Raw genomic sequence first — 26,179 nt, forward strand, 5'->3', positions numbered from 1 at the left:
CTTTTCCTACCTTCCCCTTTCCTCTATTCTTTGGCTATCTAGTGAAATTAGAATCTCTTATGTTTTGGTTGTGGTTATGCTACTCCTTCCATCTCTTTTCTATCCTTTTGGGAAATATGTGCTTGCCTTATGTCTTACTCATCAATTTTTTAGCATTCTAGAAAGTCTTGGACTACCTCTTGGATTTGCTCTTTGTTCTCTCTATGAGCTAGGGTTTCCCTGCCCATTTATTCCTTGTTGGTCCTTGGCATCCTTACTACTGTCGGATGCATTAAAGTCCTAGTTTCTTGGGTCAATTCCCTACCTCAGACATAACTAGACTAATTCTTAATGTGATCGCCCTTTCCATTTCTTTTCTTCCATGTCGTAGTACAGAGGATAATATGCCCTACTTCAGTGTTTCCATTTCTTTTCTTCCTCGTCACATAATACAAAACATTCAATTTTAATATGCCTACTTCATCTCAAAGAAAAAGCATCTAGGTGGATGTCCTACCATAGTGCTTGAAAAAACAGCATTCTAGTGTATTCGTACTGACCAAAACTAAGAAAAATCGAATATGAGATTTTAAGTAAATCTTATTTTAAGGAATGAATTTTCATATATTTTAGTTATAACACCTACATATAGTAGAGATTTAGGAAACAAAAACTAAATAGATTTATTTCCTTTGTCCCATGGTAGGTAAGTGTGAACAATTCTTTGGATATTTTATATACAATTGCATTTACTATTAGAACCTTTGGCTTGTATAAGCAATTCTGGTTAAAGGGCCTTGCTCTAGAACCCTTGGCTTGTGCAAGCAGTCCAGGTTAAATGGCCTTGCTTTATTGCAATTGGATACATAGTATATTTCCTAGCCGTTAAATAACCTATAACATGGCTTATTTTAGCACATCTTGTGCACTTTGGTTCTAAATTTTCCTAGCCGTTAAATAACCGTTGGCTTGTGCAAGCAGTCCAGGTTAAATGGCCTTGCTTTATTGCAATTGGATACATAGTATATTTCCTAGCCGTTAAATAACCTATAACATGGCTTATTTTAGCACATCTTGTGCACTTTGGTTCTAAATTTTCCTTCTTCATGGTTATCTCTACTATCTACTTGCTACCTGTCTTTTTACTTTGCTTGATTTTTCTTCCTCTTCTGAGAGCTATTGGTGTTTTGTATCTCAATTTCATCTTTTATTTCCTATATTTTTGTAATTTTGCCACCTCTTTATTTTTTTTATTTGACTTATCGTTCCTCTTGGTAGTGCTCTCCATTTCTAAGGCTCTCTTTACCATATCTTCCAATGTCTTGGTCTTTGCTTTTACCAATTGGTTCTTCAATCTACGTTCATGAATGAGAATATTTATGCCTTGATACTATAGGTGGTTTCATCATTCTTCCACACAATTCCTTTGATTCTTCCTATAAATTTCATTACTAAGATACGTCCTTTAATTTCCCTTGTTGGTATAGGAGTGTGTGTTTTGAGGGAGCTCGGTGGAGGGAGCTTTTACTAGCAACTCTTCTCTTAAAAATGTGGACATTCTCTGTCCAGTCCCTCCACCACCACCTCTCAGCCTAGCCCACTTTCTCCCCTCTACCCAATTTAGCTCCTTCCTTCTCTCTCTCTCTCTCTCTCTCTCTCTCTCTCTCTCTCTATATATATATATATATATATATATATATATATATATATATCCCACCCTCTTCCCCCTGTTACTCTTTGTCCCTTTACCACCCTCCTTCTCACTCTCTATCCTTCCATCTCTCATTCCCTCTATCTCTCTCTCTCTCCCAACCTCTTGCCTTTCTCTCTCTCTCTCTCTCTCTCTCTCTCTCTCTCTCTCCTTTTCCCACTATCTCTTGCTCTCTCCATGTCCCTTCCTATTCATCATCTCTCATTTCCTCTTCTCTCTATCTCTCCCTCTCCCTATGCATAATCTCTCCTTCTCTCTCTCTCTCTCTCTCTCTCTCTCTCTCTCTCTCTCTCGCTCCCTCCCTATGCATAATCTCTCCCCACCTCTTCCCTCTATCTCTCCCTCTCCCTTTGCATAATCTCTCCTCTCCCTCTCCCTATGGATAATCTCTCCTTCCCTCTCTCTCTCTCTCTCTCTCTCTCTCTCTCTCTCTCTCTCTCTCTTCCCTTTGTCTCTCCCTATGCATAATCTCTCCTCTCCTCTTCCCTTTGTCTCTCCCTCTCCCTATGCATAATCTCTCCTTCATGTTCTCTCTCTCTCTCTCTCTCTCTCTCTCTCTCTCTCTCTCTCTCTCTCTCATACACACACACACTCACTCACTCACTCTTTCCCTCTCCCACCCTCTTCCCTCTCTCTTCCTCCCAACCTCATCCTTTTTTTTTGCCTCTCTCTCCCCTTCTCCCACCCTCTCTCCTTCCTTGCCCTGTCCCTCACCCTTCCTATGTATAATCTCTCCTTCCCTCTCCCTCACCCTTCCTATGCATCATCTCTCCTTCCCTCTCTCCCACTATTTCTCCCTTTCCCAGCCTCCCTTCCCTCTCTATCTCCCATCCTCTTTCCTCTCTCTCCTCCACTCCCACTTGCTTTTTTAAAATAAAGAGATTCCCTCCCCCCTCCATCAAGAGAGAGAGGAGCAAAGAGAGTGGGAGAGAGAGGGAAAGAGAGTCATGACATAATTATTTGAGAGGGAGAGGGAGAGAGAGAACAACATGACAACATTACATCCTCAAGATCGAAAATACTGCTTCCAATTACAAATAAACCCAAGTTCATTCACACACAACTTCTAAATATAACTCTTCTAAATATAACTGCTTCCAATTATAAATAAAACCAAGTTCATTTAAAAATACTGCTTCCAATTACAAATAAAACCAAGTTCATTCACATACAACTTCTAAATATAACTCTTCTATCATAACTGTTATTCATTACCATCTTTACTTCTATGGGCATCGCTTATCCTCTGGGGTGAAGGCACAAAGTAAGCGAACGACATTCATTCCCTTCTGCACTTCTTCTAGCAAGAGACGCTCGGATGCATCATCAATAAAACCATAGGCTCGACATTAGCAATTAATCCCACCACTTTGGTCTGCACTGGAGACATATCGTCATCACTATACCAGGGAGTGGTAAGGATGTGAGAGCTTTCCATATGCTTGTGCACCATCTACGGTCTTTTGCTTGACCTCCACATTGGTGGCCTCCCTAGTGATACGTGCAACAACAACTTTAATGCTAATATTTTATGATGCCATCATAAACAATACGAAGGAGGGTTGTGGGTGGTGTGCTTTACTAAGAGTGCTAAGCTAAATGGTGGTTAACAAAGTTGTATATGGAGGTTATTTGTATATTTATAGTAGTGGGAGAGGTGTATTCTTCTTTTTTAATGTCAATAACAAAGGCACCTTCCCTGAAAATCCTACACCCCAATAATGAAGGCATCTTTTCTTACTTTTTTGGGGAAGAGCGAGTATTCATAAAGAACAATCAATAATACAAAATTGAATATGATAATATAGCTACCAATTTGCAGGCAAGATAAAATTTTACTCCTGAAAAGAAATTACATTGGGATCACATACTGTTTCCTCAAACAACAAACAACCTAAAATTTGACAAGGCAATTAATAAGAAAGAAAGGCGAATTATAGTTGAAAGACCACTTTATTCCAGAAAGGTTGTTACATTATCCTTGCAACAAGCGAAGACTAAAGACATCTACGTACTTGTAAGGGCTACAGCCTTAAATACTATTTATAAAGATAACATACCATAACTACATAAAGGGTTCCTAAACCTATGCGCTTTCATGAGCTACTCTATTCTTCAACTCCTCTGAAGGGACTCCTCCTTCTCTTTAGAAACGTGCCCATAACTCTACCAAGTGCCGATAGCGCTTCCAATCTTCATATTCCAGACATACAAATCTATGGAATCGATAGGCTCATCCACCAGCATCTTGCTCCAAAGACTACTGGCCTCTCATTGATTCTCAGATTTTCTTTTACACTTGTGCCTCTTTTCGTTTACAAATCTTTGCAAACCCTATCAAGTGTATCCTTGAGAGTGTAGTTAGGGCCATTAGAAGAAGACATAATGAGATTATCAAAGATTAGTGTGATGATGGTGAGGGTTGTTAAGGTAGAGAATGATGGTGAGGGAGAGAAATACAATAAGAGAGAGAGGGAGGCAATAAGATTCGAAAGTGAGGATTAGAGCAAGAGCTAGGGGTCGTATTTATAGATACATCATGCTCAAAGCAAAAAGGAGTTTTACATGGATATTCCCTAAATTTAGAAAAGTAGATGCATGGATAAGTGCTATGTGTAAAAAAAGGAATTGTATGAATAAGTAATATATTCAAGAAAATTTATCTATACATCAACATTGACAAGACCTTAAAATAATAAATGAACGTATTCCAACCATTGACATACAACCATATTGATTGTCTTATTAAATCATTTAAAAAACAAAAAGTAAATAGACCTTCCTAGAGAGTTGATCGAACCATGATACAAAGGACATTTTATTATCGCAAAATAAAGGACCTTTTCAAAACCGTAGTACAATGTCATCAACAGTACAAGGTCCTTTTCAGATTTTTCTCCTCCTGTTGAACATTCTCATTAGCTCCTCCTTTTTTAAAGTAGGTTGATGTATAAATATATTATGGTTCGCATATCCAAAAAATACACAAATATATAAAATAAAGGTGTTTGCATGCACAATACAGTCTACCAACCACTACACTGATTTGAAAATTGGGACATATGCATGATGGATTCTTTCCCATAGTCACCGGGTATTTTTCATTTGCGTAGTAGGGATTCCTCAGTCTCAATTACAAACACTTCCATCGGTTTGGCCTTAATGACCAAATGCTCAAAGACCGTAGCTGTGTTTGAAATTGTTGAATCTATTCTCTTAGCTACCATATCCGATATGCCACTTCTATACTTTGTTGACCGATGGGCTACATCATTTACTTCCTGGCATAGTCCCTTTTGCAACACAAATTCACCAACCTCTAATGCTTAAATCTCATCCACAGTAAGGTTTGTACCTTGTCCAACTCGCCATACAACTGGGGATCTTGCAGGTGATTAATAGATAGTATTATATACTCTCCAAGTATGATCCACACTGCTGTTGCAAAACCACATGAATTGATACCTCTGCCCTCTTGACCACTCTCTAATACCATAGAAAGATGGAGCTGGAACACCTTGCCCATAGTTCTTGATGCTCTTCTTACACTTGTTATCTTGGCCACCTAACCATCATTGGCAAGTGACCTTGTTATGCAGAGGTATTCGACGTATAGCCCACATTGAGTTGTATATGTCATTCTCCAAAATTTCCTATACCTCTGGTTTAGTTGCTAATCCCTCTACATTGTGACCACCTTCTACAGCTGAAGGAATAGTGGGTGGAAAGTTTAATCTCCTACCTTGTTTCTTGCGTGGTTGGTTTTTTGTGACATACTCTAGATGATGTGATGAGTTATCTTCCTCAAGATTTATAATTGTTGGGTTTTGCTAACTATAATGTTATCACCAATATAGTTTGGTTGTACATGCATTGGAGTACCACCCACCAAGCTATTGGTGGTTGACAGACTTGGAGCTTTGATGTTTTGGCCTTCTCCATTAACTTCGTTATTGTAGGGCCTGCTCCATGATATTTACCTTGCATGAATGCATACTTCTTTGTGAATTGCAAGAGGGCATTCATAAGATCTGAAACAGCAACATCATATAAAGAGATGGTTCTCTTGAAACGCTCTCCTGCTAACCAACTTACATGTTTCATTTCTACTAGATTACTAGTCGGCATGTGCGACAAAGTGGCATTGTCCACCTCCTATAACAAAAGATTAAATGATGAGAATTAAAGTTGTAATATATCTAACCAAATTCCATAACAAAAGATTAGATTAACAATTCAGGTTTAAAATACAAACTATTTATTTTCAAATCCAAGAAAGTAATACTTACCCTTACAAGGTGCTTCCTCCAATGGGGATATCTAGTATACCACCAACAAAGCCAACAATCCATGGTTGGTAAGTTTGCATCAATGACTTTATTGTTCATCCACCATGATCTAATGTGCCTGTATTTAAAGAGTGCCTCTTCTTCACTCAACTGACAACATAGTCGCTTGTGCTCTTCTTGAAAACTCCTGACTACGTATTGTACTGTATGGATGCTCAAACTTTGTTACCAACAATGAAAAAGACATGAATGCTCACAACCTTGTAATATATTCTTTGGTCCATTATTATAGATTATCCTAACTACCCTCTAGTTGGCTCTAGGCTCATTAGCCACCATGAAGCCAAAAATAGATGGTTTGGAAAAGCCTTTTTGCACCATAACATTGTTAATCATTTCCTAGAAAAGAACTTGTGCCATTGTGTCCTCCTTTTTCATTTCGTAAGTCGCAATTGTCATAAGCTCTTGCATGCTGCATGCCATCATATAACAATTGGAAAGCAGCTTAAAACAAGTTCAAAATTTTGAAGAATTTTACAAGACCAGACTATACCTTAGATCATATATATGTGCAACCATTGTTGTTCATCTTGCACATGCTTGATGGGATCAAAACAAACCCAAGCCCTCCTCAAATCATCGTCTCCTAATTTGCGCATATGGTTCATCAGATATCCAAACCTAATGCGGGCCCTCTGGGGTTGACATTTTAAACATGTAACACCTCTGACTCGTCTAAAGCTTGCCTTAAAAAATGACTACTTTGAAAGAACTCAAAAGTGCCTTGTCTCTTCAATTCTAGGATATTGGATTCTGCTCCTCACACTGAATTGTTGATCCTAGAAGCACGTGCCATCCTCCTAAATATAGATAATTGGACAACGTAACAAACTATGTAAACTTAAGTTGACAAGAATAATCAAAAAATTTAAAATCAATATAGAATACGCATTACCTTTGACATTGAATTAGGGGATGCATGTGTTCTAATAATAGCGACAACTCCATGTTACTAATATTTGATACATCCTTTGTATGCCTCCTGACAACTACATCAATACAAGTTGTCTGCGCCGATATCCATTTGTATCTTCCTTGGACCACTTGTAGCCACCTTTGAAACTTCCACTTGTAGCCACCTTTGAAACTTCCTCTTGCACAAGTTCTCTTATCTTTTGCAATTCTTGCCTTAATGTACCCCTTTGCATCACATAGAAATGTTCCCCTTAATGTATAATCAATGTATAATCAATCTGGTCATATGTGGGTCAGCAAGCATACAATAGTATACCGTAGCACCACACATTCTTCTATATACAAGTTTGTTCTTGTAGTAGAAAAACAAGCTAGGGAGCCATATCCATCCGTTATTAAGCCCAATGTGAGGGAAGCTTTTGTGTGTGCTTGGCTATTATTTGAAAATTTACAAAGTCCCAATAAATATGCTTATTAATCAAGGTTTACTGAAATTGAGCCAAGTTAATAAGCTTACCAATCCATGATCTTGTATTCGATGTGATGTTCATAGTTCTGCTTCCACATAAGGCATAAATCCACTCAAATAAACCTCCACAAGAACTCTTTCATACTACTCTAGGAAACTTCACATCACTCTTCGCAAGTGTCACCCAACAATGGCCATCATGTGCTTGCTCCATTCCTTGCATTGGAGAGGCTAAAGGATCATGTATATTCAGTAACTCAAAAGCCACATTGCCATTATAGATTTGAGGAATCTCTTCTACCTTCTCAATATGTGTGCTTACTAATAACATTCTACGAAGAACACCTGCATGAGATTCCTTAGACAATAAGTATTTGACCACACGAAGTATTTGACCACACGAAGTCGTGCACCTCTGGGAGAATCTTCTATTATAAGATCAATAATGACTTGCTGTGGTATGCTTGCTGTATTGTTGCTTGACTCTCCTATAATTGGAACAACCAAGTATTCTATTGTAATATCTTTATCAAAGATATAACATGGTTCCTCTCTAGTGGGTCTAACTAACTGGATAGATATAAGATGGTATACACCATCATCTTGTGGTTTGATTATAAAAACTTTCAATCCAGAATGAGAACATAATATTCCATTAAAATCATCAAGTTTAGTAATATAAAAACATCCCTGCACAGTTCTAACAATATGATCAATCTCCCTGCATAATTCTAACAATATGATCAATCTCTAAACCTCCTACAGAAATGTGAAAAGTTGTATTCCTCCATGTTAATGAAGAAAAAAACATACTAAAAGAAGATAGGAGAGAAAGCTCTATTTGCCATGCACTATATGCCATGCACTATATCTCGCAAAATCAATGCACAAACACACAACAAACTAATGAAAATGAATTCGAATTTTAAACACTAAATCTATACATATTAAAATAAATTTTAAAAAGTATATTTAATAAATAAATAAACATTATTCAATCATTATAAATAGTGTCATTAATATATAAATTTTAAAATTTATTTTCAATAAATGTATTTAATAATATATGCTTACATAACTAACTCCTATTAATAATTACTTTTTTAACTATCTTGAATTTTCATGAATACATGTAATTTGTACGTGATGGACATATTGTTGCGATTAAAATCATAATTTTGAATAATTATTCTATTTAACATATTAAATTTTAAATAATGATGTCTCCTTTTTAGAGAGAGAGAGAGAGAGAGAGAGAGAGAGAAAGAGATGTGGTCACCCTAAGTGAGGGGAGGCTCCCCTCACTAAGGGGCGACATCACCCTTAGTAACCTCACTAAGGGCGATGTCGCCCTTAGTGAGGGGACCCTCCCCACCCCTCTCTCTCTCTCTCTCTCTCTCTCTCTCTCTCTCTCTCTCTCTCTCAAACGCCTCCTCTTCTCTTTGTTCCTTCCATCTCTCTCTAACTATAAGATTTTTCAAACCCTAAAATTTATTTTTTTCTTTATTTTTAGCTTTCTCTCTATTTATAGCTTTCTCTCTATTTATTTCTTTTTCTCTATTTATCTCTTCTTTCTTTATTTATATCTTCTTGGTTTCTTTCTTTTTTGTTCACTTTGTTTGTTCGGTCTGTTTCTTTCCTCTTCCAATCTCCTTCCGAGCAGTCTTATTTTACAATCTCTTACTTCTCTCTCTCATCTCTTGTTGCTTCTCTTTTCTACATGGCACCTTCCCAACTCGAAAGATATTCTTAATGTACCAAAGTAGCTATTGGGACCATGTTGCATGTAAACCCCACTATATATACCATCCATGGAATTCCTTTGTCGTCTAGTCATGTTGGCATGTCGATTGAGGATGTCAAAGTGGGAGAAGTACCTCTTCCTTTTCCCTTCTTGAAGATGGTGATATCGACACGTTAAATCAAACCATAGGCTACATCATTGTATGGCCAGTTGCGTAAGTGTTGTTATGTCTCTCTCCCTAAACCCTTTGTAATTATGCTCTTTTTGTGGTTTTGTTGAGAGTTATTTGTAACAAGCGATTACGTTAGTGTTGTTATATCTCTCTCCCTTCTTTGCAATTATGCTCTTTTTGGTGGTTTTGCTAAGAGTAATTTGTAGCAAGCGACTACGTAATTTATCGTGTATATGTCGATGTGTTTAGATTGATCCAAACAATCAAAGGAAACCCCACATCCAAAGCGTGCACAATGCTTAAAGAGTACACCTGCCAGACAAGCTAGCCAAGAAGTGAAAAGTACAAAGAAGAGGAGGAAAATAGTGCAAGAAGATGATGATGATTATGCTACTCCTCGAAGAAATCCACCCCACGATCTTCAAAAAAGGGTTCTTTTTCAAAATCCATGAAAGCAACAAAGGAAGTATGAGAGGTGGAGAAGGGGCTGAAAAAGAAGGCAAGAATGATGACCACTTCATGGTGACACATACAACTTGTTTGCAACTAGAACTCCTACAGGTAAAGGTAATTGTTATCCACTTTTTACCAAATCTTGCATAAGATATTTTTATGGCTTCTAAGCACAATCTGTGTGTGTGCATTGCAAGTGAAGAAATCCACTCCTTTGCCACCTATTTCCTTGTGTAGACTTGTGTCTAACCCTTCTATAATGAAGAGTGTAGTTTAGGTACAAGAAGCTGGCAAGGGAATTCTATACAAATGGCTATGTTGCTAATTGATGCAGGTTCATTTTCTTTATCTCCTCATCCCTTAATCATGTTAGAGAAATAACGTAAGATGATGTTAGTGCATGGGATGACATATGGCAAATGAAAAACGAGGAGTTTGAGAATGTGATCAAAGGCATAGAGTGGGCATTTATGTGAGCAACAAGATGTTTCATGTGTGGGACAGCAATCGTCGCATTATGGAATGGATGAAGGAGATTAGTAAATGTGAGTCATCTTAAATTGCTTACTTTTTGAACGTGGTGTTAAGTTTTTTAAAATAAATTTAGGACTAATTAGATTCACACTGATCGTAGCATTCAAGAATCTTGTATCAAGACATCCCTGTGTAAACATTATTGAATTCAATGAGGATAGCAAGGGGGAGGTTCTCACATTCATAGCTTGCTTAAATATGTAATAGAATGTACACATTACGAGAATATATGTCTTAAGTCTCTTTGACATGGGAAGGTCCAAGTGCAGTACGTTTTACATCATAACTCATAATTTTTTTTGCCATAGGATGAATGAAGTTGGCTATGTTTCTTCGTCTCTTGTGGACAAAGTGTGCCTCATTAGGGTTCTTGGATTAGCAAATAAAGAAAAAATTATGAAGCACACTAGAGCGATGAAACAAGGCATGGATGGAGAAGCATGCCTCGACGTAGAAAAAAAAAAGGTCGCCCGTCCTGGTACAACTGCTGCGAGCTTTCAGAACTTTTCTAAATAGTATTCCAGGTAAACCTTCAATCTTTTAACACTTGCAATTGATTGACATTTACATGTTGTCAAACTAATGTTGTAACATGTGAATAATAGGATGAGTACCTCGCAAAGCACCTAAGATATTGACCCCCTAGTAGATAGCTTGCCTATAAATGAGTTCGAAGAGAAATGGAGAACTGTATTTTATAAAGATGAAATAAAGTGGAGGCATGCTACTAGGTGGCTGGCGATGATTTCAAACCAAGGTTTCTTTGAGTAAGAAAGCCTACACTCTTTCCTCTTTGCCTGTTTGATAGGCAACAACATTTAATGGTTTTAATATTATGGTTTAATTTTGTTGTTGTGTTACAGACAAACTAGTGCAAGTTAATTGGGACGAGAAACCGGATTGTTTGACAGAGGATGGGTTGTACCGCTTGGCATCTAGCTCATCGCCAAATGACCAGAAAGCACAAATTTTAGTTATTTTGATTTATGGCGATTCGCAACGGCTGAAGGACTCACAAATCCCTAAAAGTAAGTAAAAATTACTTCCCTTTTCTTCTTAATATATACAAAGCACTTCATTTTATTTGAATAACAATTTCAATGGCAATGCAGCAAATGCAAGTTTATTCAGGGATTGGCTTCTAAGAGAAGTCATATGGCATGAGATTGGAGCACAGCGTGTGGCCGTCCCTTGTAGAAATATCAGAGAAAAGTACAAGATAATTTTCTGAGATACATTTCAAGAGGACCTCATCGATCTTAAGAGACTGTATTTTGGAAAGCTCTTTGAGAAGTGCTAGTTCCTCTACTGTTATAGAAGCCTCGGCACTGTTGACAGGTGTAATAATCAATGATGAACACATGTGTAAGGATTTTGAAGGTGTGTCTTTTACATCCTATAATGACAATTAATGTGTAACTCTTCTCAACATGGTGTAGCAGGACATGATTCTCCAAAGATGAGGGCATTTGTTGAGGATCCTTAGACAGGCCATGCAATTTGGAACTAGGAGTGTCCACAGGAGCTAGTACGTCTTTTTGATATGTTGCAGATGGTGAAAGAGGGAAACTGGACCTTTAATGTTAAAGGTATCAATACAAGCACAATGAGTGATTATATTATATTGAGGTTTCCCGTATGAGGTTTCGTTTATGGCTACCCTGATGGCATTGTCCCACCATGGAATCTTTGTACATGTGAGTGATGAGATGATTTTTCCATCATTAAGACCTTAAGTGTTGTTGTGTATATGTATCCTAGACGACAATGGCTTTATTATTGTAATTGATACTATTTATCAAGTGGTAACCATTATAGCACAGGTTGAGCAATCTGGCTTCTCCTTAGATACCCCAGTGAATGTGCAGTGTACAACTCAGATTAGAAAGGAGTTTGGACAAAAGGTAAGCAACACTAACCATAGATGTTGCCATTGAGCGTCACTTTTTGTTACAATAAATCATCTCATACTCTTGTGCAGACATATACCCTCGTCGCTGCTACTTGCACGAGCATAGTTGGAGTAAACCATACATAGCCTTTCTCACCTGATTATATCTTTGATCCTTGCACCATGATGCACTGGGGAGGAAGACACCCATATGGGACAACACAGCGAGGTATGGTACAAACATATAAGTGCTCCAAATTAAGGGTGTTACATTTTTTAGTGGAATTAAGAGAGATCTTTTCTTTGCAGGTGGATGTCAGCCTGGATATGATTTTTGGGATAGCCTGTTGAAGCGTCGTGCAAAAAAAAATTTGGCAAGTGATGGTAGAGCTTTATGCTTTATGCAAGATATGGAGATTGTGTTATGGTAGCGTGCAAATTAGGCATGAACATTGTTTGTATTGATCCCGAAGAGGATGTTGTGTGGAGGGTGTCTTGATGAAGATTTCATTGTAGTGTAATAAATATATTTATTTGTGAATATTCAAGTAAGTGGGTTTAGCAATTGTTTATGATTATGTCATGATCTTATTTTTCATATGAAAAAAGAGAGAAAGAGGGCGAGAGCAATACATGTTGGGGTTTTACAATAAGACATCATTGATAGTTTCAACGATATTTATGCGCAACATGTCATACAAAGTAATAAAGAATTGACATTTTATGTATTGTGTGAATGAATATGGTAGTGTTAAGTTTGTAGACTCAAGGATGTGTATGTAAAACATGAGTTAAGTGTACTATGTTAAGAAATGAGAAGGAAATAGAGAGAGAGAGAGAGAGAGAGAGAGAGAGAGAGAGAGAGTGATAGAGTGAGCAAAGAGGATAGAGAGAGAGGAAACTATAGAGAGTGAGCGAAGAGAGAGAGAGAGTGAGTGAGTGAGTGAGATAGGGAGAACATAGAGAGTGAGTAATGAGAAGGATAGAGTGAGCAAAGAGAAGGATAGAAAGAGAGAGAGGAGGCTATAGAGAGTAAGAAAAGAGATGGATAGAGAGAGAGGGACGATAAAGAGAGTGAGCGAAGAGATGGATAGAGAGAGAGGGGGGAGGATAGAGAGAGTAAGAGAGTGAGGAAAGAGAAGGATATATATATATATATATATATATATATATATATATAGAGAGAGAGAGAGAGAGAGAGAGAGAGAGGAGGATATAGAGAGTGAGCAAAGAGAAGGACAGAAAGCTTCATGTGCCTAATCTGTTAAACTTGAGTCCAGTTGGTCTCTGCTTTGTGAGACCTTTCTACTTGCTCTCTACCATTGCTCGTTTCCATTATTGCTTTTCAAATAGTCTTAAACCCTTCTACTTGTTTGGGACGTATAAGTCTCCTCGTGTAGTTAATGTCATGGTCTGCATTCCTTATGAATACGAGGAGGTCATGTAGTTATGCCATGGGCACTTTTGTCCCACTGGGTTTTTCCCCATGGCCATCCAGGTGTGAACGGGCACCTTAGGGTTAGCTAATATATAAGCAATCTTATCCTCACAATTTAGGGTTGCTATTCATTTGAGTTTCATGACCCTCATCAACCGCTTCTTCAACTTACTCCCATTTGACATAATGTTGTGCATCATATGTGTGCATATTATCATTGCGATGAAGCTATTTATGGTGTATGAGCTCAATTGCTTTGTGTGGACTTTACAATATATTGTATTAGAGTCAACCTTTGGTTTAGATTTCCCATGTCTACCTAGCAGATCCTTGTCACTCGATCTCAAGAAATAGATCCCAACCTTGTTTGTCCTCTCTACGACCATAACCACTTACACAAGTGACAAAGATAGAAGAAAACCACATGTATATATCACTTGTACATCCGAAAGAAAATAAAAAAACAAAAAAAGAAGAGAACACTAGCAATTTAAAGGGAGTAAAAAGATACCATTTGTCAAAATCTTTAACAACAATGATGCCAAGGCCGTCTTCATCAAAGTTTGCATGCAATTCACTGTTGGTTGTGTACTTGTTCCTCTAGATCCTCCTTGCATAACTCTTGCTAGCAAATATTTAACTAACTCACAATCTTCACTAATAGGATGCTGGTAATTAAGTGTATCATACTATATTCAACTTTCCTCAAAAGAGGATGTAAAAGACATAAAAGGGAAATGGAAAAAGGAAAAAGAAAAGAAATCAAATATAATAAGGGCCACAAATTAAAGATGATAACCTCAAAGGCCTCCACCACCAATGGACTACATGGAAATTTAATCACCATTACTTTGCTAATTCTTTTTCATCATACTTGGTCCCAACCTCATCGTCTATTCTGACGGGATAATGGACAAATCACAAAACATCTTAGTAGTCTCCACTTCATGTGTGGCAATCTCTCCATATTCCCCAACCAACTTCTTCAACCGATCAGTTCTAACTTTTAGTTTGTGGTTCTATCAGACTAATATGAGCTCCCTTAATGATTACTACAAATGTACTACTACTTGATCTATGGCTGCTAGTTTGCCACTTTGCCTCTAAACCGCCCTAATTCAATATCTTGGCAGTTGTCCATGTACACTCATAATGAGGATTCATTCTACCATATCACGACAAGGAATAACTTATTAAGTAGGTGATGATGAAGTGTATATATGCTAGAACTTGTGGGAGAGCTCGAGACAAATATAAAAACTAGCATAGTAGGCTAAATTTGATCCACCCCTCCTATTCATACCCTGCCCAAGTTTGAAACCTTGTTAGCACAATCATGAACAACATGGTCCCTTGTGCTACATGCCACTGTGCCCCTAACTAATGGCTATAGCTCTATTATATTGCATTCCTTTGGCTTGCCCCTACTAACCAATGGTAGCTCTATGTGAATTTGGTCTCCCACCTTAGGCAACCACTAGCTCATGAATGGTGACATGTAATCCATTCCACCATGTTTGTATTGGCTTTCATTTGGACCTCTCATTCTCAAGTAGTTTGCATAAATATCTAGCCTAGATCCTTATATCCTCATGAGCACATTAGGGTTGTAACATATGGAGAGGGAGTGAGAGAGAGAGCTGATAGTAGGCTACTTTATGCTTTGCTTAATTGAGTTAGCATACTATGTTCTCTTCAATAAAATAAAGTGCATGTCACATAGAATCAAAGTCATTTAATGAAAAAATAGAGAGCCTATGAGCGAGGATTTTGATAAGACTTTAAACACAATATGGGTCTTCTAAAAGGCCTCATGCTTCGATTTAATGCATTGAATGCCTCATGCCTCTTTTGACTTTAAGCATAAAAAGTTAACAAAAGATTATATGCACTAGGGAGCTTCTGTTCCTCTTTATTGTTTTTGTCATTAAAGCTTGTGTATGTTATCCAATGAAAATTCACTCATGCACATAAATAATTCATGATGAAGAAGGTAACCCCTAATTGACACAAAAATATGCCTTTACTATATGTGTATATATTCTTATGTTTCTTATGACTTGCTTTACCACCTATGCATCGAGAGTACTTTCATGAATGGTGTGAAGCAACATTACAATTCGCTACTTATTTACCTTTGCCCATATCAAAATAATATTGAGTTAAACATTTAATGAATGATTCATTCAAGATTTATCTTTAGTTATGGAGTCATTCAAAGAGGTACATATACCTCAAGCATTATTGAATTGATGGAGATGGAACTTTTTCCTACATTCTAAATCGAGGCATTTTAGAAAGCTTTTTGTCTAAGTAACATTGGCTCTAGAGGGTGAATTTGTTAATGATGATGAGTGTATTGTGTTGCCATTAATTTTCCTTGCCATCCACCTTAGAAGCAACTTTTTGACTAGGTGATTTGGGTAGGTTGTAGTCAACTCAAAATAGCAATTTTTAAAACCTTATGCTGTATTTTTGTTTGTAAGTTTTGTTGTACACCTAGACATGGAAGTCAACCTTACAGCAATAGTCATCACTTGCGGTATGTGCACTCCTCCAAACTAAACAAGCAATAGTCATCACTTGATTTTAGAAAATATTCGTGGGTTTACTTTGAAGGCTATGCTCCAATAATGTGTTTTGGTCTGCTATCTATCAAAGCTTGTGTGCAACTTCCAAGTGGTGCCATTGATAATTCAAATCCCTTAAAAATATTTCAATGAAACAATGGCATCTAAGTTGGGTCTAGTTTATGAAGAGGTAAAAAAGCATTTGAAAGTAGGATGATGGTGAATGGATGTGCCATATTTGAAACTCTCCATTTTTGGCAAGGGTATTAAGTTTAATTTCAAGGCACCAATTGAAATTTGTTGGAGGTAAACTATTCATGGAAAAACGAAAACATGTTGATGCACCATCACGAAGTGGAGAAGCACCCATTGGCTAAAGTTGTTTTTGAACGTTGATCACTTCTATATTACTTGTCTAACTTGTCTAGTCAAGAGAGTGTGCATGCCTTTGGAGCTAACATGTGATAGATGATTCTTTTTGCGCTAAGTCAATCTTGCAATTGTCTCTTTTTGAAAGGCTATGGCTAGGAAGGGTTCTAGGACCATAAGTGCCAAGTCAATCTTGTAATTATCTCTTTTATAAAGGCTATGGCTTGGAAGGGTTCTAGGACCATACATACTTTAGAGGGCATGAATTTTAACACAATTATCCAACCTCAATCTTTCATGTAGAAACTTCACATAGTTTAACCTATAAAAAGTTTGAATGTGTTATGTACTTACATATGTTATATGAAAACAAATGGTTCAAATAAAAAAGTTAAAAGGTGAGGATGGTTTGTGATAAGAAAATGGCATCCTCTTGGCCTCCTCCTCCTCCTCCTCCCTCCCTCCCTCCCTCCCTCCCTCCCCCCCCCCCCCCTCTCTCTCTCTCTCTCTCTCTCTCTGGTAGAACTTAAGTGCAACTTTTGCTTCATTGCTTGGAGTTAATCTATCCTTTTTCAATGCATCCCAAACATGATGTGTGATCTCCATATGGTACTTTGATAGAAAGATAGTAGGTTGCACGAGGAGCAGTGCTTGAATAATATAGTATATTTTCTTGATTGAAATTAGAAAAGCTCTATTGAAATTCAACATTGGCTATATTTTCAAGGGATAAATTTCATACACCTTGGTCATTATCTTGGTAATTCCCCTATTTTATTATATAGCAACCTTGTTCCTTTGAAGCACTGCCCTTATTAACAATGCTTGGGGAAAATATATTTTTAAAGAATTGACACATGGTAGTATGCTTGCTTTCAATGCTCATGTGCTAGCTGAATAAACCCCCCATAATGTGATTTCAAATGCCCATATTAAACAAAATGCATGAATTTTGGTAAGGCTCAAACACTTTTTGAAAGAAAAATGTGGTTTGCCTTGATTAACCACATAACGTGAAGTTTTTAAGTGCTCTCATGTAGCATTAAAACATGCATGGGAGAGGTGCTTTATGCAAACTAAGGGCTATTCAACACAAACCCTTGTAAGGTTCCTATAGAGTGGCTCTCTCATGATATCTTACCCTTTACAAACTAAATGCTCTTCAATGTACACCCTTGTGAGGGTGCATACGAAACTAATCAAAGGAGTAAAGTAGTTTAGTGGCAAAGCGAGAAGCTCTAAGTTGGAGCATCTAGGCTATCTCTCAATGAAAGGAGCAAATTGGCTCAATGGCAACAAGTGATGAGCTTTGAGATCAAAGCGGCTATGCTTCTAAAGCTAAGGTTAGTGTTCAACTCTACCAAGGGGGGTTGTGGATGGAGGAGAGGGAAGGGTAAGAAGGGAGGGGTGGCAGGTGGGGATCATATGTATAGGGTGGTGGAGAGGGCCCGAATGCAAGGGCAAGGAGTGTAGAAGCGGTGAGAGTGTAGAAGCGGTTCCCCTCACTATTTCTTTCCCATGGAACCCAAAGAAAAAGCAAAGGTCCGAGTCTAGACAACTTTTAGCAAAAATCTTGACATTACGTGTGTGTGTGTCGTGCATGCTCTCTCTCTCTCTCTCTCTCTCTCTCTCTCTCTCTCTGTCTCTCTTACACACACGCCCACACGTGCATGCGCGTGCACACACACACACACGTCTTGGTGTGTCATGCTCCTTTATGGAGTGCTGTGCCAGCCTCCTCTTATTCTCATTCTTGTTCTTGCCCTTGTTCTTGTTCTTGTTCTTGTTCTTGTTCTTGTTCTTGTTCTTGTTCTTGTTCTCTCTCTCTCTCTCTCTCTCTCTCTTTGGCCTTGTTCTTGTTCTTGTTCTTGTTCTTGTTCTTGTTCTCTCTCTCTCTCTCTCTCTCTCTCTCTCTCTCTCTCTCTCTTTATGGAGTGCTGTGCCAGCCTCCTCTTATTCTCATTCTTGTCCTTGTCCTTGTTCTTGTTCTTGTTCTTGTTCTTGTTCTCTCTCTCTCTCTCTCTCTCTCTCTCTCTCTCTCTCTCTATGTGTGTGTGTGTGTGTGTGTTGAGGGGGGGTGGTTAGGGCCCTCCAAATAATGGGGCTATTTTTGGCCCGTTAATGCATGCCAATTTTTAGAGTAGAGTGAATATGCATCCATAATAACTTTTGTGAGTACACCACCACCCTCTCTCAGTTGAGCTCCATCGCATCTCTTTCTTTCTCTCTCTCTAGCCCTGGTCACCATCACCATGGCTTGAGCTTTTCCATCAACACTACCTCAGCAAAAATGTCCTCTATGCCTCTCTTGATCGCTCTTGGGCTAGGATTGTGCGTGTGTGCACGTTGTGTTGGTGACGGGCTTGGATTTAAATAGGAGCATGTGGTAGGCAATCAAAGGAAGGTAGGCCACAAAGTTGGGTAACCACAAGTCAGGAGGGATTAGAAATAGCTGTGGTGAGGCAGGGTGGAGGCTCAACAGAGGAAGCATGGTGGAGGTCAGGGCCATGCAGGGAGGGGGGCTAAATGCATGACAAGAAAGTAGAGTGAATGTATACCTCCATGACAACTTTTGCTAAACATTACCACCCTTTTCCATCTCCATCTCCATCTCCATCTCCATCACCATCATCTTTTCCTCACGTATAACATCCTTGAAAATTCATTGTTATACTTGAAAATTCATATCATCCTGTCTTGTAGCTTTCCAAAAGGCAATCCATGTGTGCACCACCCATATATGATATTTTTTAACCAGCAACTTTCAGGAGGTAGTTTTCTTTTATAAATGTGACAGATGAGAGAAACAAAAGGAGCTCTTTCAACATGCTCATTATTATCAAATTGCTTCTCTCTCTCTCTCACCCCGCTCCCCTTTGTTGCTAAATTAAGCAACACCTTCCATACAGCTTTGCATTGGATTGGAAAACCTTTCTTTTGGAATTGACCAGCACCCACAAACTATTTATTATACCACTTTGCTGCTAGGCTTCCATCCAGCATGAGCAGATTTTGCATTGTCTTCTTCTCTCAAACTGCTCGGATTCGTGTTCCAACTGTGGGCATCGAAAACAGGCCCCATTTTTTTGCATTTGGTTTTTGTGTGTGGGTGGGGGAGAATTGCGGGATTTCATCTAAAACAGCAGTTGGGTGGGCAGAATCAAGCCTCTTTAGCAGTTAGGATTACAAATTACAGCTGGGTTTCTGCGATTTTGATCTGGGTTTCTCAGATGTGGGCAATTATATCTTTGGGTGCGGTTACTCAAAATTATGGGCGATTTTAATCTGGGTTTCTCAGATGTGGGCGATTATATCTTTGGGTGCAGTTACTCAAAATTATGGGCGATTTTAAACTAGATTTAATCTAGATTAGGCACCTGTTTTGCAAGAGGCTTTCTTACGAATTCAGGGTCTGTTGCCGCAGGAAACTGTCAGGCGGGTAGTCCTGATATATTTAATTATTATACAACTATAAAAATAAATAAAATAATACAAAGCCCCTTTTAAGAAACTTCAAGATACCTTCATTTTGCCGTTTTAGAAATACACGCACGCACACAAACAAGTCTTGGTCGAAGCCAGCCTCTTTCTGAAGGAAAGCCTGCCTTTACTCGTGTACGGTGGCGAAGTGTCATCAGGGCGGTTTTGTTTTGACGTTTGAAGGGTTTTTTTAGTTACATCTTACAAGCAAAAGTCTCATTCCAGAACAAATAAGGTTTTGTATCAAACACGGCCAATGCTTCTGCATCATTTTCCCCATCTCTGCCGCTGTGCGCCGATAAATGTTGAAAACCTTCACATGTTGGTTAGTTGATTTGGCCAGATTTCCTGCAGACAGAAGCTGCCTTACCTGGATCCACAAGGTTTCATAGAACAGGAAAATTCTCCCATCTGGATATAAAACCCTAGAGCAGAAGCGCCCCCCCTTTCTGCCCCTAATTTGGGTTCTGCATGCCTAAACCAAACTTACCCATTTCTGCTCACTCCTGGCATCGCCCACTCTATCATTCGGCCACATTGATGCCGGCGAGGCGAGCGCCAAGTATCAGTTTTAGATGCATGAGGTGGGGGATGTTGAGATTGCAGCAGTTCTATGGGCCATTGCTCTAGTTGTGGTGGTGTCTGTCTTCATCCTTAATCGCACTAAGGCGGCGGCAGCACGCAAGGTTGAAATCCTCAAATTGCAGAGATTAGCAGCAGAAGAGGTTGCCAGGGCAGAGCAGCAAGCAGCAGAGGAGTTCTCGTCCATGCTCTCACGGACAAGCAGCTTTGTTGTTGAAAACCACACTTCATCACCTCAGATCACCAGCCATCGTCCTCCTGTTACAACAGCAGCAATTGGGCCTGTCCCTACTGCTGATAGCAGCCCATTTGTGAAGCAGGCATTTTTTTCAGGGAGCAGCCACGCATCTACAGGTCTCGGTGTTTGTGCTGTATGCTCGACCCCAACCAAGAAGCAATGCTCCAGATGCAAAGCGGTCAAGTACTGGTCAGTTTACAAGTCTTTTTCATCTTTTAGGTTATAAAGAATTGCTATTAAGACAGAGTCTTAATCTAAATCTCCTCATATCAAGTTCAGTTATGACCTCAATTATATATATATATATGTGTGTGTGTGTGTGTGTGTGTGTGTGTAAAATTTGTACCCATCTATAGCAACCAAAAGAAAATTAATGTCAAATTTTTTAGAGTAGAGGGCACTTGATAATAGTGGTTTGCTGCATACGCCTTCCAGGCACCTTTTCACTGTTTTTACTGAAGGAAGACTTTGCAAGATACACGTCTATGACCTATGATATCCTTAAAGGTGTTGTTGCATGCATCAACTACCATTGGCATGAATTTACTGCTGTAGGTTTACTCTAATAGGCCACGACATCATCACAAGTCACGTAGCATTGTTGGGAGAATGGAGTAGAGAGTGCATTCAACTTAGGTTGGGCTTCTCTGGTAGTGAACTGCTCCTGCTGCTGCAATCATCAAGTTTCTTTTACATATTTGCTTGGTTGATAGAAAGCTGTGGGGGCCTCCTTTTGAAGCATTTGTCAAGGAAACCTGCCAAGAAACATTGCAACTTTGTTGGCCTGGGCTTGCATCTCCACATTTGGCAGGGTCAGATGTGCAACACATGCAACAACACCCTGAGATGCTAATGCAGCCACAAATGGCGTGGTGAATTTAGGAGAAAAAGGAGTGCTGAGGCCTGAGGACGAAAGGATGAATGGAAATTTTCATGGATTGTTGGAGAGAGATCCAAGCTTGAGAAGCAGCATTGGCAAGTGCAGACAAAGTTGACCAATGTACCAAAGTACTATGGTGGTCAGTTCACTGGTGGTAAAAACTCAGCAAGAGGGTTTTTCCAGAGAAGTTAAGAACTTCCAATACTGGAGGCGAGTCCAGATCTGGTGGCCGTCGAGTGGGATTGGCGATGCAAGATCTATAGTCAAAAGCAAAGCCTGAAAACATGGAGAAGTGCCTACAAGCTGATTGTGGAGGAAGTGGTTTCCACTCGTTTGTCCATTTGGGTAGTCAGTTTTTTGGAAGCTGAAGCCACATGTTCAGGTTAGAGAGATCAGATTTCCACCGGTTCTGTGATACTTGGGATGTCGTGTCCTTTGACATCATGTAGCTTCATTCCAGTTCTTGACAGGCAAGGGAAAAACACGAGTGGCGAGGTGACTATCTAGGTGAAGTTAGAGTGACTATCTAGGTGAAGTTAGAGCGAAGGTGCATCACGTTCCTCATTGCTCCAAGTTAGGTAGGGGGGGATGTCATGTGCACACTATACTCGAGTTCTTGTTTGTGACTTGAGCTCTCCCCCCGCCCTCTCCAAAAAAAAAGAATCCCCCTCATGTTGCCCTAATCTCTCTCGCCACCCTGCTTTTTCGCCTTAAGCTCTCCTCTTCTCCTCTTGCCCGCCTTTGCTCTGTCTTTACACACCTGGCTTTTGAAGTATCCTACAAATACATGTGATGTAACATTCTCCTAGGGGATTGGATTTCTCTAAACTAAGCCACTAGTGGTCACTGGTAAGCCTTAGGGCCTAGCAAAAAGCTAGGTGATGAGGGGTGTCTTCTTCAGGCTATTAAAAACCTCAAATTTTTGGACAACATACTTTTTTTTCCTAATCCTATTCCTGTCCATTACAGACACGAGGCTTTAAATTTCTATATTGCAAGTAGGCAAGCTTTGCCGTAGACATGTTCTCAATGGTTCTAAGCTTAGTAGTTGAAACTTGAGGCTTTGGGCATTGGAGAGTCCCTTGTTTGCAATTCTCTCACCTTATTGAATAAAATTGGTTGGGATCATTGGGTCCAAAAACATATTAAAATTACAATCCATGCAAGAGCTGTGATCAAGAACTTTGGTATGAACGGAAGTAATCTTAGGGTTACATATAATCTCAGTCAAGTGAAGCTCCCTTAGGCTTCTGTTTTTTTTTTTGGTTGTTGTTGTTGTTGGGGGTGCTTGAAGGCAGCTTCCTTTCCAATGGCCTATTTGGCCCTCCCGAATGTTGAGGAGGCTTTGCTTGGTTCTCTGAGTCTTCTTGGAGTTGGGTTGACCTTTTACAGCTTGAACAGAGGTTAAAAACAGAGAGGAAAAGCTGGTCGTGGGTTTCTAGACAGTTTTCCTTCCGATCGGAGGTTTGCAGGCTTGTGTACAACTGCTGGTCGCTTTCTTCTGTGGCCACTAAGGGCTGGTTGACTGCTGAAAAGTCTTTGAGGGCTGGTCGACTTGCTCTATGAGCCAGACAGGAAGAAGATGATGTTGAGTTATCCCGGGCGGATGTGGGAGTGCTATGGGCTGTCCGTAGTTGTCCTGCATGTGCTTGATGCTGGGAATGCTCACTTGTGCTGAGTATTGTCAGCAAATTCAGTTCATGTGATGTTTTCTTGTTTTCATATTGTATTGGAAGAAACAGGTGCAGCCAGTGGTGAACCCTGGGCACCCGCAAAGTTGTATTGGAAGCAGACTCCTTTTTGGTAATCCAACCATAAAATGGGGGGGGGGGGGGGGGGGGGGGGGGGGGCGGGGGGTCAGCCCATCTTCTGGCCCCTAGTGTGGTGTACTGTGCAAATTCTCATCTTGTTTTATCTGGCATGCATATGTGTATTTTCAGATTTCATGATTGATTAGATTTTCCGTGTTCAGTTGCCCCTTCCGTTTACATTGGTATCAGAGCATGGCTTTCTACACAGTTGTGCCTAATATGATGCTGGATATGGCTGTAAGGAGTCATTATCCGTGAGAGAAGGTTGGGATTCTGAGGTTGTCCTCGTCTTATTGTCGCGCCTCGAAAGAGATTACCTTTGGTTTAAGCGGCAGTGAGCATGTGGAAAGACTTCGTGGCCCTCCTGTCTGTGTAGGGGCACTGTTGCACCCTTGCAGTCTATTCGGTATCATGCTTGGGAAACTGGTAGAGAGCGATTCCGGGGCACAAAAAATTCTTTTCTTTTTGAAAAGCTGAAAGATACATTATGGCGAGCCAGTATGATCATTCTGTGGAGGACTCTATCACTTGTATTCGCCGCATGCGGGAAGAAGATAAGAGGCATGCAACCCGCACCAATGATGTAAGAGGGCATGCATGTAAGTGGGCATGCAGCCCGAGCAAGTGTTTTGAGGGGGCTTGCAGCCCATGCAATAGATATGAGGGGGCATTCAGCCCGAGGAGCATCGACATGCAGCTCGTGGGGATGATGAGGGGTTTTCAGCCCATTTGAGAGATGCAAAAGATCTTCATGCATTGTCGGTGGTATCTCCACCTTCTAGGTATGTTCCTGCTCCTAAAGTTCCATCTAGAGTGGAAGGTGTTAGGCGGGAAATCAGCCCTAGATCTGGGCATCGTCGTCCTCGTAGGCATGACGAGGAGGATGATGTATTAGAGCGTCGGGATGCCCGTCATGGCAAGAAAGCCAAAGAGTTCAAATCAGGGGACAAGGACATTAAATTCGAGAGCTATAATGGAAAGTTGGATACTACCAAAGCACTTGCTTTCATAAGGCAATTTGAAATAGCCTTTTGCACCGAGGAATTTACTGAGAAACCTATGCTCAGGCATGTGGGTATGCATCTTAAAGAGATTGCAAGTGATTGGTGGATGGCAAAGCTTTTAGATAGGACAGCTGCCCGTACATGGAGTGCTTTCAAAGAGCAATTTTATGATCAGTTCCTTCCTCCTCAGTTTGAGGAGGATGTACGAAAGGAATGGGATTGGCTAACATAGGATGAAGGCGAATCCGTTTCCTCTTATGTTTCAAAGTTTTGGCAGATTCTTCTCAAGGTCACACCTTTCATGACGATTAGTGAGGATGAGAAGAAAAGAAAGTTTGAGTCAGGGCTGCAACGAATCATTCAAAAGAGCCTTGCAGTGTATCCCCACAACACCTTACAGGAGCTCATATACTTAGCAACTATTTCTGAGGAGTTGCATGGCAAGGGAGCATCAAAAAGACAAGAATTCAGCTCATACAAGGGGCAAGTTAAAGGACCAAACAGCTTTATTCCTTTTTGATAATGCCTCAACAGATAACTTCATATCCATACAGATGGCTGTTGCTCTGGGGTTAAAGCCTGAGGAATTGGGCATGGAATTTCATGCAGATGTTGTCTTTGAGGGCAAGGAAGTTAAGGTCACTCCCATCATTGGGAAGCTTTGCATACAGATACATGGATATTTGGATCATGAAGACTTCCTTGTGGCACCACTTATGGGATGTGATGTGATACTTGGGATGCCTTGGTATTACCGATTGGATCCCAAGATTTTGCACAAAGATAAGAAAATTATGTTTACTTATAGGGGTAGGGAAGTTTGTATTGATGCGGGTACTACTGGGAGTACCATACCCGTCGTAAGCCATATATCTATTTCAAAGGCAATAAAGAAATCAGCTTGTTCTTACTTGGTCTTTGTACGTGATAATGTTGAGCATGATGCTGTATCTCTCGTAGATCAAGATAAGATTGATTTCTTAAGTGAATACGTTGATTGTTTTGCCGATTCACTTCCAGGACAGTTATCTCTAGAGAGGCCAGAGGATCATTGTATTGACATAATCCCTAGGAGCTCTCCTTCTAACCGACCTCCTTATAGGGTGAGTGCTGCCCAACAGGAGGAAATCATGACTCAAGTAAATGATTTACTTGAGAAGGGGTTAATAAGGCCAAGTTCTTCGCCTTATTGTTCTCCAATTTTACTTGTGCATAAGAAGCATGGGACATACAGAATGTGTGTTGATTATAGGGCCCTTAACAAGATTACTATCAAGAACAGGTTTTCGATTCCTCGAATCGATGATATTCTTGATAAACTTAAGGGAGCTGCTTGTTTCAGTCGCATTGATCTTAAGAGTGGTTACCATCAGATTCGAGTGGTATCTCAAGATGTGCACAAAATGGCTTTTCGAACATCTTTTGGATTATATGAGTATTTGGTTGTGCCATTTGGACTTACGAATGCTCCTGCTACTGTCAAAATAGAATGATAGACATAATTTTTAGACCTCACCGCAAGTTCACAGGAACTTTCTTTGATGATATTATCATTTTCTCAAAGAGTGAGGCTGAACATAAAGAGCATCT

General features: G+C 39.7%; 1 protein-coding gene across 1 annotated transcript in view; it reads left to right on the plus strand.

The window, feature by feature from the left end:
• The first annotated feature begins 20,114 nt into the window (after nt 1-20,114).
• LOC147605860 (ubiquitin carboxyl-terminal hydrolase 18-like) overlaps nt 20,115-26,179 on the plus strand; it is a 70,425-nt gene continuing 64,360 nt past the window's right edge. The window contains exon 1 of the mRNA XM_086792388.1: nt 20,115-21,083. Coding sequence (XP_086648514.1) covers nt 20,650-21,083 — 434 coding nt within the window. The 5' untranslated portion in view covers nt 20,115-20,649. The remainder of the gene's footprint in view (nt 21,084-26,179) is intronic.

This window comes from Cibotium barometz, chromosome 58, assembly GCF_041138505.1.
Source record: "Cibotium barometz isolate CiBa-2024 chromosome 58, ASM4113850v1, whole genome shotgun sequence".
Classification (NCBI taxonomy): domain Eukaryota; kingdom Viridiplantae; phylum Streptophyta; class Polypodiopsida; order Cyatheales; family Cibotiaceae; genus Cibotium; species Cibotium barometz.